The 13,192-nt window shown below is 43.6% G+C and overlaps 1 protein-coding gene across 2 annotated transcripts in view; it reads right to left on the reverse strand.

Annotated features, from left to right (window-relative positions):
- The window catches only part of beag (IC cytokine homolog beag), a 72,617-nt gene that overhangs the window by 41,926 nt on the left and 17,499 nt on the right, over positions 1–13,192 (reverse strand). For both annotated transcript variants that reach the window (XM_075882259.1, XM_075882260.1), the window contains exons 10-11: positions 7,751–7,914; positions 5,277–5,431 (exon numbers count right to left, since the gene is read on the reverse strand). In XM_075882259.1, coding sequence (XP_075738374.1) covers positions 5,277–5,431; positions 7,751–7,914 — 319 coding nt within the window. The remainder of the gene's footprint in view (positions 1–5,276; positions 5,432–7,750; positions 7,915–13,192) is intronic.

Raw genomic sequence — 13,192 nt, forward strand, 5'->3', positions numbered from 1 at the left:
GTAGGAGGAAACGTTCTCAAAATTCATTGTGGTACGTTGGCATTAGAGCACAGTGCTGTTTCTCAAAATTTTTCGAATATTCCTGCACACTTGGCTAAATTAATGGGATTAAAGCGCAAAAGGGATCCCCCGAAACTAGAAAAAACCGTGAATTTCCAGGGCCGTGTGTCGGCCGTTGGTGGCGATGTGTCTGACGTTAACATGGAGTACTGCTATGTTGATGAAACTACTGGCGTGCCCTCCGATCCAGAGTTATGTTCAGAGGTAGGTACTTGGTTGCCTGCAGTACAAGACCGAAGAAAGTTTCAATCCAGAAATGTCGAGCTTATCCAGGATGTTCTTTTTTTTTCTTTTAAAGTTGTTCAAAACAAAGGTATCCTCGAAATCGAAGAGGCAGTGGTGGTAACAAAATACTTGCTCAGTTAGGGGGAAGCTTGTTCTCTCGTGTGCATACAGCGAACATGGTTTGGGAAGCCAGCTGAAACTCACGAGCTTGCAGATGATATTAACTTTTCTCAGTTATATTGATCACCTGAGATACACACCAGCTGTCATAGCGGCCAATTCCCTTCGATTTCGACCGCAACATCAGCCCTGAAGATTTGGGACGTGTGGAGGATCACTTTTGGGCTGTCCAGGAAAGACTTATACCCACCATGCGAGAACACAAGGAAGAACCGGTGAGCTCAGTAGGAGAAAAAAAAAAGTAAAATCTACAAGACCAACGAAGCTTCACGAAAAATTACGCTCGTCTACTAAAAACTAAGAAGACGGTTAATGGGGCCACAGTTTTTGAGTGTAGAACGACATTCGGAAAGTGAAAACACGGCTTTCCAAAGGTTGTACCAGTTGTGGTGTACACGTATCCCGAAGGAGTACGACCACCAGCATGGGTCCGGTCTTAGCGAGCCGCAGGGCACGCGTTAACCGTCGCCGTGGCGAGAACACGATACTGCTCAAAGTCGCAACACTTTATTGTGGCAACACCAAACGCAGTACAGCCCGTTGCAAAGGCGCGGCGGGAAAGCAAATAGGCTTATCCACGCCACGAGCACCAAAGTACTACACAGGGTGCCACGAGCACGTCTCCGCGGTAAAGGTGATCCACGGAGACACCGGGACCACGGCCCGGTTGCTCAAGCGAGGGCAAAGGCGCTCGCGTTGGCCTCGGAGGGAGACGGGTCGGCATAGCTAGGCCACGCACTAGGACACCGTACCGCCCTTCGGCCGTGAGTACGCAGTGGGGCAACAAAAGGTGAGCGTTCGCCTCGGGCGCGAGGCGCCGTCAGCGAAGTCCGACGAGCCTCGAGCAACGGGAGTCGACGGACGGAAAAGATTGCGTGGCTCACCGTTTGCTGTCCCGGAGAGTACTGACCGCTCCCAACGCAGCGCGCGAAAACCTCTCGGGAGTCCCCGCGCGCGGCGCCACAGTCAACATCCGCTACCGGGTGAGGGAGTTAAACGTCACTCCGCTCACCCACCACGGCAGACAGCAAAGGAGGGCAGACATGTCGGGACATGAGAACAGCAGAAAAGGCGGCAAAGCCCGCGCAAAGGCAGCGGGCTAGCCTCAATTCCCACACAGTCAAGTGGACTAACTGATGACCGGCCTTTCTCCAGCACAACAACTGATGTTGCTGACCGAAACCTCTCTGAACCTAAATTTGCAAAGCATTCCCTCGATAATTTATTTGTATAAGGCTTGAAAATGTCGGCAGAGGCAGCATGTTCACTTTTGACATCAACCTATAAGCAGCAGCAGGCCTCGATATTTTAAGGAGCAGGCAAGTAATCAGTCACTCGGCTCCATAGCGCAACTCTCTGGCTGACTTTGCTTTGAAGCTTTCAGCGCAGCACAAAGAGCGAATTTGAAAAAAAGAAAACTTCTGCCTGGATAAGCTCGGCCTTCCAGAATTAGGACATTGTTCGGTCTTGTAATACAGGGAACCAAGTTGCTACCTCTAGACACAACTCAGGATTGGAGGGGACGGCAGTAGCTGCGTCAACATCGCTGTTTTTTATGTTAACTTCGACACATAGCCACCACTTGCAGACACACGGCCCTCGAAATTTGCGGTTTCTCCAAGTTTCGGTGGTTTCCTTTAGCTCTTCAATGTTGCTGGTTTATACAACTGTGCAAGAATATTCGGGAAAATCTGAGGAAACGCTCCGGGCTTAGGTGTCCACATACTACATGAAAGTTTCACGTTTCTCCTTACGATGTGCTCGCAGAAGTGGTCAGGTCCTCGTATTCTAAATGTATGTCTTGATTGTCACCAGGAAGGCTTTTCGTGGAATAGCAGCTGTTCAGGTCCTGAAAACTGCAGGGTAATTTTGGGGGTTTGAAGAAGTGCCGCCGATCGCAAGTGTCTCACAAACTTTGATATTTTACAATTCATTCCGCCCAAATTAACAGCCGTTTTCGCGCTTCCGCACGCACGCGGAAGGCATGCCAACTTGAGTACGCAGTGAGCGAAAACAAGTCCTAAACACAAAACGAATTGCAAATTATCAGAGTCAGTGGGGTAGTGTACACGCGTGCACTAGACGCAGACGATCTGATACAGTCGGTGGCCGACGATGTTGCAAAATGGTCTGGTCACTCCAGGCCGGTGACGCCAACGACACAGTACCAGCGATCAAAAACAGGGGAGATGGCCGACCAGTCTTCAAAAGATGGGTGCCAGTGTGAAAACACGGGCCACGTCTGGCGATGCGAGGTGCTCAGAGTAGTGGGGGGACAAAGGACGGAGGGGTGTGTAACAAAAGGCGGTCGGGGAGAGCGGCAACGAGAGGGGTGCGGAGGCAGGGTTGGCATTCAACAATAAGAATGTATGGGCACCTCGCCGATGGCTGAACGGCGGTCGAAAGTTGTTTCCCGAGATGTCGGCAGAGCACCGACTCCGTTCGCTGTAACCGATCAGCAGCGCTCGGAGACGTTTGTAAGTGCGATTTTGTGCCATTGAACCAATGTATATTTTCACGGTCATGCGAATATTATTCGTTTTAAGCGGGGCCGTTATATGTGGGCTCGACTGGCGTTGCCTAGTGGTGAAGCTGCCTTCGAGTTATCTTTCTTTTTACACGATCAGCAAAATAAAGGAACCCCACTGAATTGCGAGAATCACACCATTTTTTTTATAAGGGAGAGGAGGCCTCTACGAATTGAGTGGGAAAAAATTTCGATAATGTTGGCAAGCTTTGCTTTTTTTATTATAGCAGCAAAACAGTTAATTCGCCAAATTACAACTGCGCAGCTGTTCGACAATGATAGTTGCCCAAGGTCCTTGATATGTCGCACTTGTCACCCTTTGAAGCCACAGACCAAAAGCAGCCTGTTTAGAGCAGCACGTCAATGCTTCATTTTCATTTTTTCACATTCACTGTGAATTCCCCCTCTCATCTAACGTGCTGGACTCCCACTAATCAAGAACTCCCTGTGCATGATTTTGGATGAAAGAGTAACTTGTTTTCTCTTCTGTGGGAATCTATGGATCCACTAGTGCATTACTATGCCATCCAATTAAGGGGGCAGACTGGTCTTAGACATTTTTTTGTTTATTTTTTCAGTGATCTTGATCAAACTGCCCAAAATTATGCAGTTTTTCCTGCTCATTTCAAATATTTAATTAGTTTTCGTGTAACTCTTCTTGTTCCTGAGATAACTTAAGTTCACCCCCTATTGTTTAAGGACGCCATAGAAAAAAAAGTGCTTAATAAAAAGTGATATTTAAGATATCCCTACACAGACTAATGACTATATATAGAAATTATGCAAAAGTATTTGTTTTAGGCTTTTCTTGGTTATATTACAGCAAAATTAACTATACATTTTCAAAAGCAATTGAAATCGTGTTACAATTTTGATGAGTAATTAATTAAAAAGGCTTGTGCTCTAAATTCTGCTCCCATACTTGCACTCTACACACATACAGGTTTCCATTACAAAAATAATTATAGTAGTACCTGCCCTAGCTGCAGAAATATTGAGGCCTTGAAATTGAACAGTCGTAAATTTACTTTTTTTGAGAAAATTGAAAAAAACTGAAGACACACAGCTTCTTCGAAAAGCAACAATCATGGTGCCCATGTTTTGCAACCCTCATAAAGGGGCTATAAATTTGTAGCAGAGCTTCTAATGCAGGTGCCGGCAAATTATAAAGAAGCCTTGAAGTCTGTTCCCCATTTTTTTGGCAAGTTATGCATGCTAACAGCACCAAGAATCTGGACAGTTAGAATGACATTACAAAAAAATTACCACTTCCTGGTGTGTTAAAATTTCTAGAGAGATAATACTTGCGGAAACTAAATATGTCAATTTTGGAAAATGAACTTTTTTGTCACTTTTTGGTCCCAAAGACCAGTCTGTCCCCTTAAGTCATGACATGTCTGGCAAGCACAACTCACTCTTCATATTAGTTTCTTCCAACACTTCCGTTCATTTCATGCATGAATTCATTGCTTGACTCAAAGGTAACTGTAGCAGATTTAAAAAGCTGGTGAGTACGACCCTACCCATTTTCGGCCAGTGCACATGCGTAAAATACACATGGAAAAAAGTTCTGCCTTCCTTCAAATACCCCTTTCAGTAGTTCAACCAGCACTTGTTTGTGTGTGTGTGTGAGAGTGTGTGTGTGTGAGTGTGTGTGTGCACGCATGCTGTTGTATGTTTTTGCACTGCCCAAGAATGGAACAAACCAACCTCTCATCATCTGAACTCGGCACCAAAAAAGCTGCCCAGTAGTTTTACTATAGCATGCCAGACATTATAACATGCGGACATTTCCCACAGTGTCTCTCTCTCGCCCTGCTTTAGCAGTAATACGTCAATATGAGTGTATGACAATAAGCAAAAATCGCCACACCAGCGTACAAGCAGCACATATAAAGCAGATTCACCCCTGGCTTGTGGCCCTGTTGCCTGCTGTGCTGCCCCTCACTATCACTGACCCACACTGGCAATGGGAATGCTCGCAGTGAGTTTCACACAGCTGCCTCTGTACAGCTCGCAACACACGGCAGCTGTGTTGTCTCTCGACGCGAGAGAAACACTTGCACATGCCAACCCATTCCTGCATACGCCCATGCACAGCACTGAACCATAGTCCTGACAAGGAGCCGTGGTGTCGAATCACCAGACATATAACTTGCTTGCAGAGCTGCTGCTACAAGCAATGAATGCTGGCACTACACCTCCAATGTCATTCAAACTTCCTTACAGAGGCCTTCACATTTTTTTTCTCGGTCATTCTTGTTATGCAGAAGCATGTGCTTACACATCATCTGGTGCCACTTCCACTTTGCCAGATGGCTTGTCAATCCCCTTGCCTTTCTTTTTGCCCTTACGATTGTGCATTCCTTGGCGCAGGTACGACAGGATCTGGGTCAGCTTATTGATCACAATGTCGTTGGTGGTGAGGGTGGTGTGGCTCTGAAAGAATAGAAACGCCATCTTCAGACCACAAGAGAATGCAACCAATGCAACAAACTTCATTGAGCAGTCAAAAACAAGCCATAGAATGCCCCATTACATACTCCAACACTGTAGCTACCATTCGATGATTACTTATTACTTGGATGAAAGTTGCGACGTCACATGAAAGAATCATAATGACATGATGCTTTAAAACCAAATGTCTCGCCGTACCCAGTTTGAAGGTTTTTATATACATAATTGAATCCCACCTAACGTTTCCTTTTCACCAGCACATTCGAGAAGTGGTCACGTGACCACACAATTTTTTTTTAACAAATAAACTTCACTAAAATTACTCCCATGCAGTTACCATTCAGCTAAATTTTTTTTAAAAGTGAAGCTCCTTAAAGGGACACTGAAGTCAACTATTAAGTCGACGTTGATTGTTTAAATGGTGGTCCAGAAACTTCGTAGTGTTACTTTTGTGTCAAGGAAGGGCCTATTTTGAAATAAAATCATGTTTTAGTAGTCCACATCGGGTTAGTTCACTTCAAATTACCCGCCTTAAGAAGCGGATCGACTGGACCGTCTCACGTCACTGTTGCCGTGCACAACGTTGGCCGGCTTTACTGCGCTAGTAGCAGCAGAGCGAAAGCAGAGGAACCACCGCAGAAGCAACGGCCATTGATCAATTTCCCACCACTAACTTCGAGATCGCAGGTACTTCTGTTTCAACTGCGCCCGGCTAGATGGTACCACCTGTCTCGTGTAACCACGCGAAAAGTAAGTTTTTGAATTACTCGCCCCATTGCCCATAGTAACAATCAAACAGAAACGAACCAGCAGCATTTTATTGCATCTTTTAATGCATAGAACAATCTTTATTTAGTGCAGTTAGATCAATTACTAGTGATTAATTGTAGGTGGTCCATCTGATGTCATCAGGATTATTATGAAAATGTCCTACTGCGGCGCTTGTGTTCTTGTGCATTTACTTTAATTTCTCAATAAGTATGGCACTGCTGTTGATAATATTGTGGTTTTAGACGTCATACATTGACCTTCAATTCTGACGTAAATTGTTATTTCACTTTAGTGTCCCTTTAAGGCGTGGGCTGAACGTCCCGTCGAAATCATATGTAGCCACCTCTCATTAGTTCTTGAACCGGCTATTCTGCCTGCACGTTCAGAAGGTTGTCGGCAGATCGACAAGGCTGCAGAGCAGCGTTCGCGCAAGGCAGCAGCTGCTCCCGCTTGAAGACGGAACCCCGATGTGCGAGTGCACGAGGCAGAAGCATGCTGTGAAGCTGCGCGGCAGCGCCGACAAGATCCCGGCGTACGAGAACAAGAGGTTGAAGCAGCGCAGCAGCGGCGTGCGGACCCAGCTTCGCTCCGCTCTTCATCACTCACCCTGTGAATATGCTGTCATTTTTTTCAGCAGAATCGTTGGTCGTCTAATTTTGGGCTGGGACATTTTACTTGGAATGACCCCATTCAGTATTACTCTGTTAATATCTTAAGTCTCTCTACAGCACATCACAGTCACATCAGTTTTCTTAATGTTTATACGAGGCCTGTTGGACCAACCAAAGAAACTTTGCAGTGACAAAATAATCTATGCACGTCGTCTGCGGGCACACTGTGCCACCAGGTGAATGTGAGATTGTTTACTTTTTGTATGCACCCTGCCTTCGTTACCAAAACATTCTCAAAGTTCCAAGCTTAAGTCAATTTATACTATATAATTGTATGACAAAAGAAAATACAAGTATTGTCTAAAAGGAGTGGGCCTTTCAGCTGCGTCATAACTGCGAAGACAAAATTCCAGCATCGCCTGCAGTGGCCACTCCGCTGGGTGGCCTTTCTTTTATCGAGGTGGGGCAGGCTCTACATTAAACGGAGCAGGCAGCTGTTAAGCGACTATGGTTGTATGCATGATGAAACTACCTATGCAGTTGATCATAGTCAATACAAAAGATAGGCTAAGAATGCGTCAGTTCCCTATCGTTATTCAGAAAACAATTGATTTCTTGATGCCACCACGTTTGCACATGCCTTAAAGTTTGCCATTTTCATGTATATATCCAGTGATTCGACTTTCAACTGTTGAAAATTGGCACTTCTGTGTGTGTTTTCCCTCCCTGTCTCATCCTCGTCGTTTCAGGGCTGTGCTCAACTTTAACATGTCATACCAACAAGGCCATGAAGACTACAATTTTTTTTTTTCCCCCAGAAATGCGCAAGCATACCCAGCTCATCTGTGACATGGAAGGTTTGTTTAAAAAGACAAACCAAAGCTCATTTGTCAACAACAAATAAGTGAGAAGCAATTGCCTCCAGGTTTGGGCAGTCCTTCTTGCTGCGAATGAGAGTTGTGGGAATGTCACTGTCGGCATATTCATCATCCAACTCGATGACGTACGCCATCCGGTTGGGCAAGAACAGGTCATTGCGTTCAACTGCTCGTGGCCGGAAAAGCAATCGATAGATGTTCCGCCCTGCACACAAACAGAAAGTTCTTCCTGACAACAACCTTTCAGAACAATGGCACTGCGCACATGACTGCTGCTAGGCAATCAACTTTTCTATATGCCCCAAAGTATTCTCACTTCGCTTCAGGTAATTTCATAAGTTTCCAGCCTGACATATAGGGTCATTCCACAGCAAATGACCCGGCCAATTTGGTAACCATCTCAAATGATAAAAAAATCATGTTGATTCACCGTGTTGAAAACAGTGAATTGCTAGAATTATTTCAGAGTTCAAAAAAAATGTTGGTTACGTGGATGACTTCTGAACTTTTCAAAATGTTGTCTGGGTGTTTTCGGCAAAAAATGTAGTTCAAAAGTACCGCTCCTTTTTTTTTTATTCTAAATTTGGTGTACACTTTAAGTGAAGGGGCTTGTGTAAGGTCTTTAAAGCTCAGTAAAATCAGTGCAACTTTACTGGCACATACGTCTTCGAGAATTTAGCTGAATTGTTTTTTGTTTGCATTTCTTCTATTGCAATACTGCACTTTGCATGAATATCTGAGCAATGAATACTTAGTTCGCAGAAGGTATATTTTTCGTAAAAAATACTTCAAAATCCCTCAAGCTGCTCAGATTCAAGAGAAAAAATCACAAAATTGTCATTTTTGTACAGATTGGGATGCAATTCGCACTATGGAATGGCATGAAAAAACTTTATTTCAGTCCTGCAGGATGCATTTAGTGGGCGTCTCCCACGTAGGAACCGACTATGCGATGGTCCAATTATAAATTAGCTTTACACTTACATTGAAAGCAAATAACCAGTTATTTTCGTATGGCAAGTTTTATCATTACAATTTTTGTTTTAAGGAAGAAAATAATTTGAAGTTTTCCATTGACGGTCATCTTCCCATTTGGTCATACGACAGCTTCCCCCTTGGTGTCCCCCATTGCCATCAACGGAAAACTTCAAAAATTATTTTCATCCCTAAAACAAAAATTGTAATGATAAAACTTGCCATATAAAAAGAATTGTTTACTTGCTTTTGATTTAGGTGTAAAGCCAATTTTTATTTGGACCACCACATGGTGCAAGTTGCGTCTAAATGTGGACAAAAATAATAGTTTTGTGAAATTCGTGATTTTTTTTCTTTTGAAATCGAGCCGCTTGAGATGTCTAGAAATAACTTTTTATGGTAAGTACACATTATGTGTGGTAAGTGCTCATTGCTCAGATATTCATACAAACTGCAGTATTGCAATAGAAAAAAATGCAAACGCAATTTGGGTAAATTCTTGGAGGCATATGTGGCAGATAAATTGTGCTAGTATTATTGAGCTTCAAACACCTTACACAAGCTCCTTCACTTGATATGTAGACCATAATTGGTATATACAGAAGGAGCACTACTTTTAAAATAAATTTTTTCCCAAACAATATCCAGACAATATTTTGAGAAGTTCAGAAGTCACTTACTTGACCAAAAATTTTGCTGTCTCCTATTCACTGTTTTCAGGCACGATTTTTTTTAAGTACATTTGAGATGGTCGCCAAAATGACTGGGACATTTGATGTGGAATGACCCCATATACAGTGCAGACAGACCACTTACAGTGTAAATGCTCAGAGTGGAGGACCGGATACAATACGATCTTTTTAAACTCCCGTCTATTCTTCCATAAAACCCCACATATATGCATACCACTTATTGTGCCGTACCCCAAGATGAAAGACCAGTTACAATGCATTTGCCAGGAAATCTTTGTGACAAGTGCATAGCGAGTGCTCTTCTGAAAGCAGATGCACTTGATGCACCGCTGGGCAGCACATGACGAGGTCTTTACAGAGAAGGAGGTGACGCAGAGTGAACAAATGAAGAATGGAGAGAAAAAAGAGAAGACTAGCAGCTGTTCAGTGTACGAATACAACCAATGAGCGAAGCTCCTCAGAAATTAGACGCAAACAACTATGTGCGTGATCTCGCTACTGGCTTACATGAAGGCGCGAGGGTGGGGCGCTCGGTGGCGGGAACGATTCAGCGACTGAGTGTCCTTCACGCACAGCACAGCGCGAGCAAGCGAGCCAGCCCAAGCAACGTACCAACCACTGGGCAGACGACAGGGCGAAGCATTGGTTGCATGCGTTGGCCATCTTGAGGGGAGAGGGCAGAGGCAAAGAAAGAGGGCTCCCGCTTTCAGTGCAGGAATGCATTTCGCTGCAGCCGGAGTGTGCACCTGTCGTTTTACTTGGCAGGCCGAGTGCCTGAGAAGGTGTTTGACATTATGAATCGTTTCATTGTCTTTTTGCGCCGGCACCCCATTTATGTTGGACGGAGCTTCAATGGTGACTGCGGAGTGCAATCCTAAGGAGCTTAGCTCCTATAAAGACCGCAGCACGCTACGCAGGCTCCCCTAGTGAGGGAGAGGGCGGTTGCCTAGGCGACAGATGATCTTTGCACTGGCGCGACTACAGTACACTACCGTGGCCAGTGTGGCTCCAGCCACTTGCTGCCGACCGCGTGCGGCTCAACATGGCACCTGCGACCCGTCCTCAACTGCGCTTAGAGTTTCGTCATACACTCCCTTTTTCAATGGTTTCCCGTCAGAAAAAGCGCAGTCGTTATTGGGCTTGCTACAGATTTGCGTTTGCTATCTCGCCCATAAATTTAATACTTTTAGGGCTTTATAATGAAAGCTTTCACCTTTGCTGCCAGTGTGCGGTCTTACATAAACTTGGCAGGTTCTCGTTGTCATGAAGCGTGGAAACTTGGACAAGTTGGTAGGACATTAACTGAATATACGAACAGCGAAACTTGAAAGTAGTTACAGTGTAACTATGGAAGCGAAGAAACAAAAATAGAAAACAGCGCTGACTTGCAGCAGCATATATTCAGTTATATTCTCGTTGTCTTTAATCTCTCGGCTGCAAACGCTTTTCATAGTTCAGTGCAATATTTTCGAGGTTTAATCTTCATGCCTTGGACAAACTTTCCGCAACATGCCAAACGGCAGACTAGGCCTAATCAGTGTTGGTCACAATACGGTAGCGGTCGCATGCAATCTAAGTTTCGTATGGAATCAACTCTTTACGGTGGCAGCACTTAAAGGGAAGGGATACATCTCGTTAATGAAAACGATGGTGGCACATGCAACAGTCTAATGGTGGTTTGCAATTTGATTGTGATGTCTTGAAATTGGGTGAAATCAAACAAACGGTGTCTCTCAGCGTGCAAAATTTCTGATGCGATTTGACATAGTTTCTGTGTAATGCACATAATCAAGGCGGTCTGATAAGTAGTCAGCGAATTCCTGCAATGATGCTTTCTTTTGTTAAGATAACCCCCCCCCCCCCCCCCCGCATTTTGCATTCATTTCGTTGGCAATGCAGGTCTTTGGACGATAAATTACTATTTAAACATTCAAAAATTTAAGTGGTTGTAAGCACCACGCATCGCATGTTTTTGTTCTAGGACGCGCGAGCCTGCATGCTCAACACGTTTTGCACAACTTCGGCCATTGAAATGGTTGTTTTGGTTATAGTGCAGTACCACTTATAGTGTGAATATTCGCGACTCCTGCGACTGAAAGCTTTGCTTTTTCAGAATGGCTATATAGGTACACAAAACCGTCTATTAGAAGTCCTCTGTATGAGTTTCCAACACAGTGTTTGTGCTTACATAAAAAACAAGGGAGTTCCGATCAAGCCGTTTGCTTGCTTCACAACACTGTGGCAAGTTTTGCTGTAGTGAGTGAAAGACTGGCTTTTAGCAGATTGACAATACACAGTGATAGAAGTGACTTCTTACTTTTTGGAGCATACCTTGGAGCAGCAAAAGTACTGCTTTGGAAAAGCCATAAGTGTTTTCAGGGTGAAAAAAATGATAGTTTGGAGCTGTAATAGTGCTTCGGGGGCAGATACAAAATTTGCCATACACCAAATGGAGTACAAAGCATTGTCTAAGCATTTCGTGAATTATTAATGTTGATTATGAAATATATTTACATTTCAAGAAGCAAACAATTAAAAGGATGGCTGGTTGTCAAAAATGGGCTGCAAAATGAACTATATGTATGAACTACTAGAATTTGTGCCGGAAATCAAATCAAACTAGTAAAGCTGAGCACCACATTTTAGAAGTAAACACAATCCCCCGTACCTGTTGCCAAATAAGCAGTAGATAACTGGCCCGAGATAAAAGCAATCCTGCTCATTTTTACATTTCACCACTCTAGCCTGCATGTCTAGCTGGAAAAAAAAAAAAAGAAGAAAGCTGCCAAGTGAGCTATGGCAGTTAATATGTCAGTTCTTTTTGCATAAACGAGATTAGAGCTGATAATGCCGCACACTAGTAGCATACTGGGATGATAGCACACAGATTCTGACACGATATTGTACACAGATTCTAATATACACGAGAAATATCATTCCTTTTTTAGATGACTAAAATAAAGGGAAAACAAACAAACACAAAAAGCAATACATAGTGCCAAATAGAAAGGGAATGGAAAGTATGTGCTAGTGTTCTTCCTCAATACGAAATAAAACATCAACAAATTATATATTTTTCAAGGTCTGTAACAACAACACAAGAACATTCCATTGCAGATGTTACATTCCTGCTAGGACAGAGTGATGTTGACCAGATAAGTTGCACCAATACATTACACTGCCCCCAAAGGGATAATGCAAGGCTAAAGACGCCACACAGGTGATCTAGAAGAATGGTCTGAGGGGCTAATTTTTGTGTTACAAACTACTGAAATCAATAGGCAATTAAGCCAAGAAAAGTGTAGGGTACACTACTTGTGGTTTCCTCACTGTATCGTAATCATTCTCACCTATTTTCAAAAAAGTCAACGTGGACAAAAATCACCCTTTCTGCCGGTGGAATCCAGATCCACAACTTGGAATGAAGCATTCGGTGCTCTACTATGTGAGCTATAATGAATAGTGCCCCCTCATACACTTTTACATAGGGTGATTCCACGAGAGATCGACATGGGTCCCAAAACTGATATTTTAGATTTCATTGAGTATTTTATATTTCGTGCACCTCTCACCAGGTAGCCCGAAAGTCAACTTCGTTTTATGATTAACGGCATAACTTACAAGAAAAAAATATCAAACTTCACCAACACGGAGGCACCAATTTCATCACCTGTCATTTTCGAAAATTGCAGATGCTATAAAAAGACAAATATTTTTGTTTCAAGGAAGATATTTTTTACCTGAAATGCATGTCTAATGAAGAATGAATTCATACGGTTTCAAGTTTGTAGACCTTAAGAAAATAGCTTTTTAAAA

Source organism: Rhipicephalus microplus, chromosome 2 (assembly GCF_043290135.1).
Source record: "Rhipicephalus microplus isolate Deutch F79 chromosome 2, USDA_Rmic, whole genome shotgun sequence".
In the NCBI taxonomy this organism is placed as follows: Eukaryota; Metazoa; Arthropoda; class Arachnida; order Ixodida; family Ixodidae; genus Rhipicephalus; species Rhipicephalus microplus.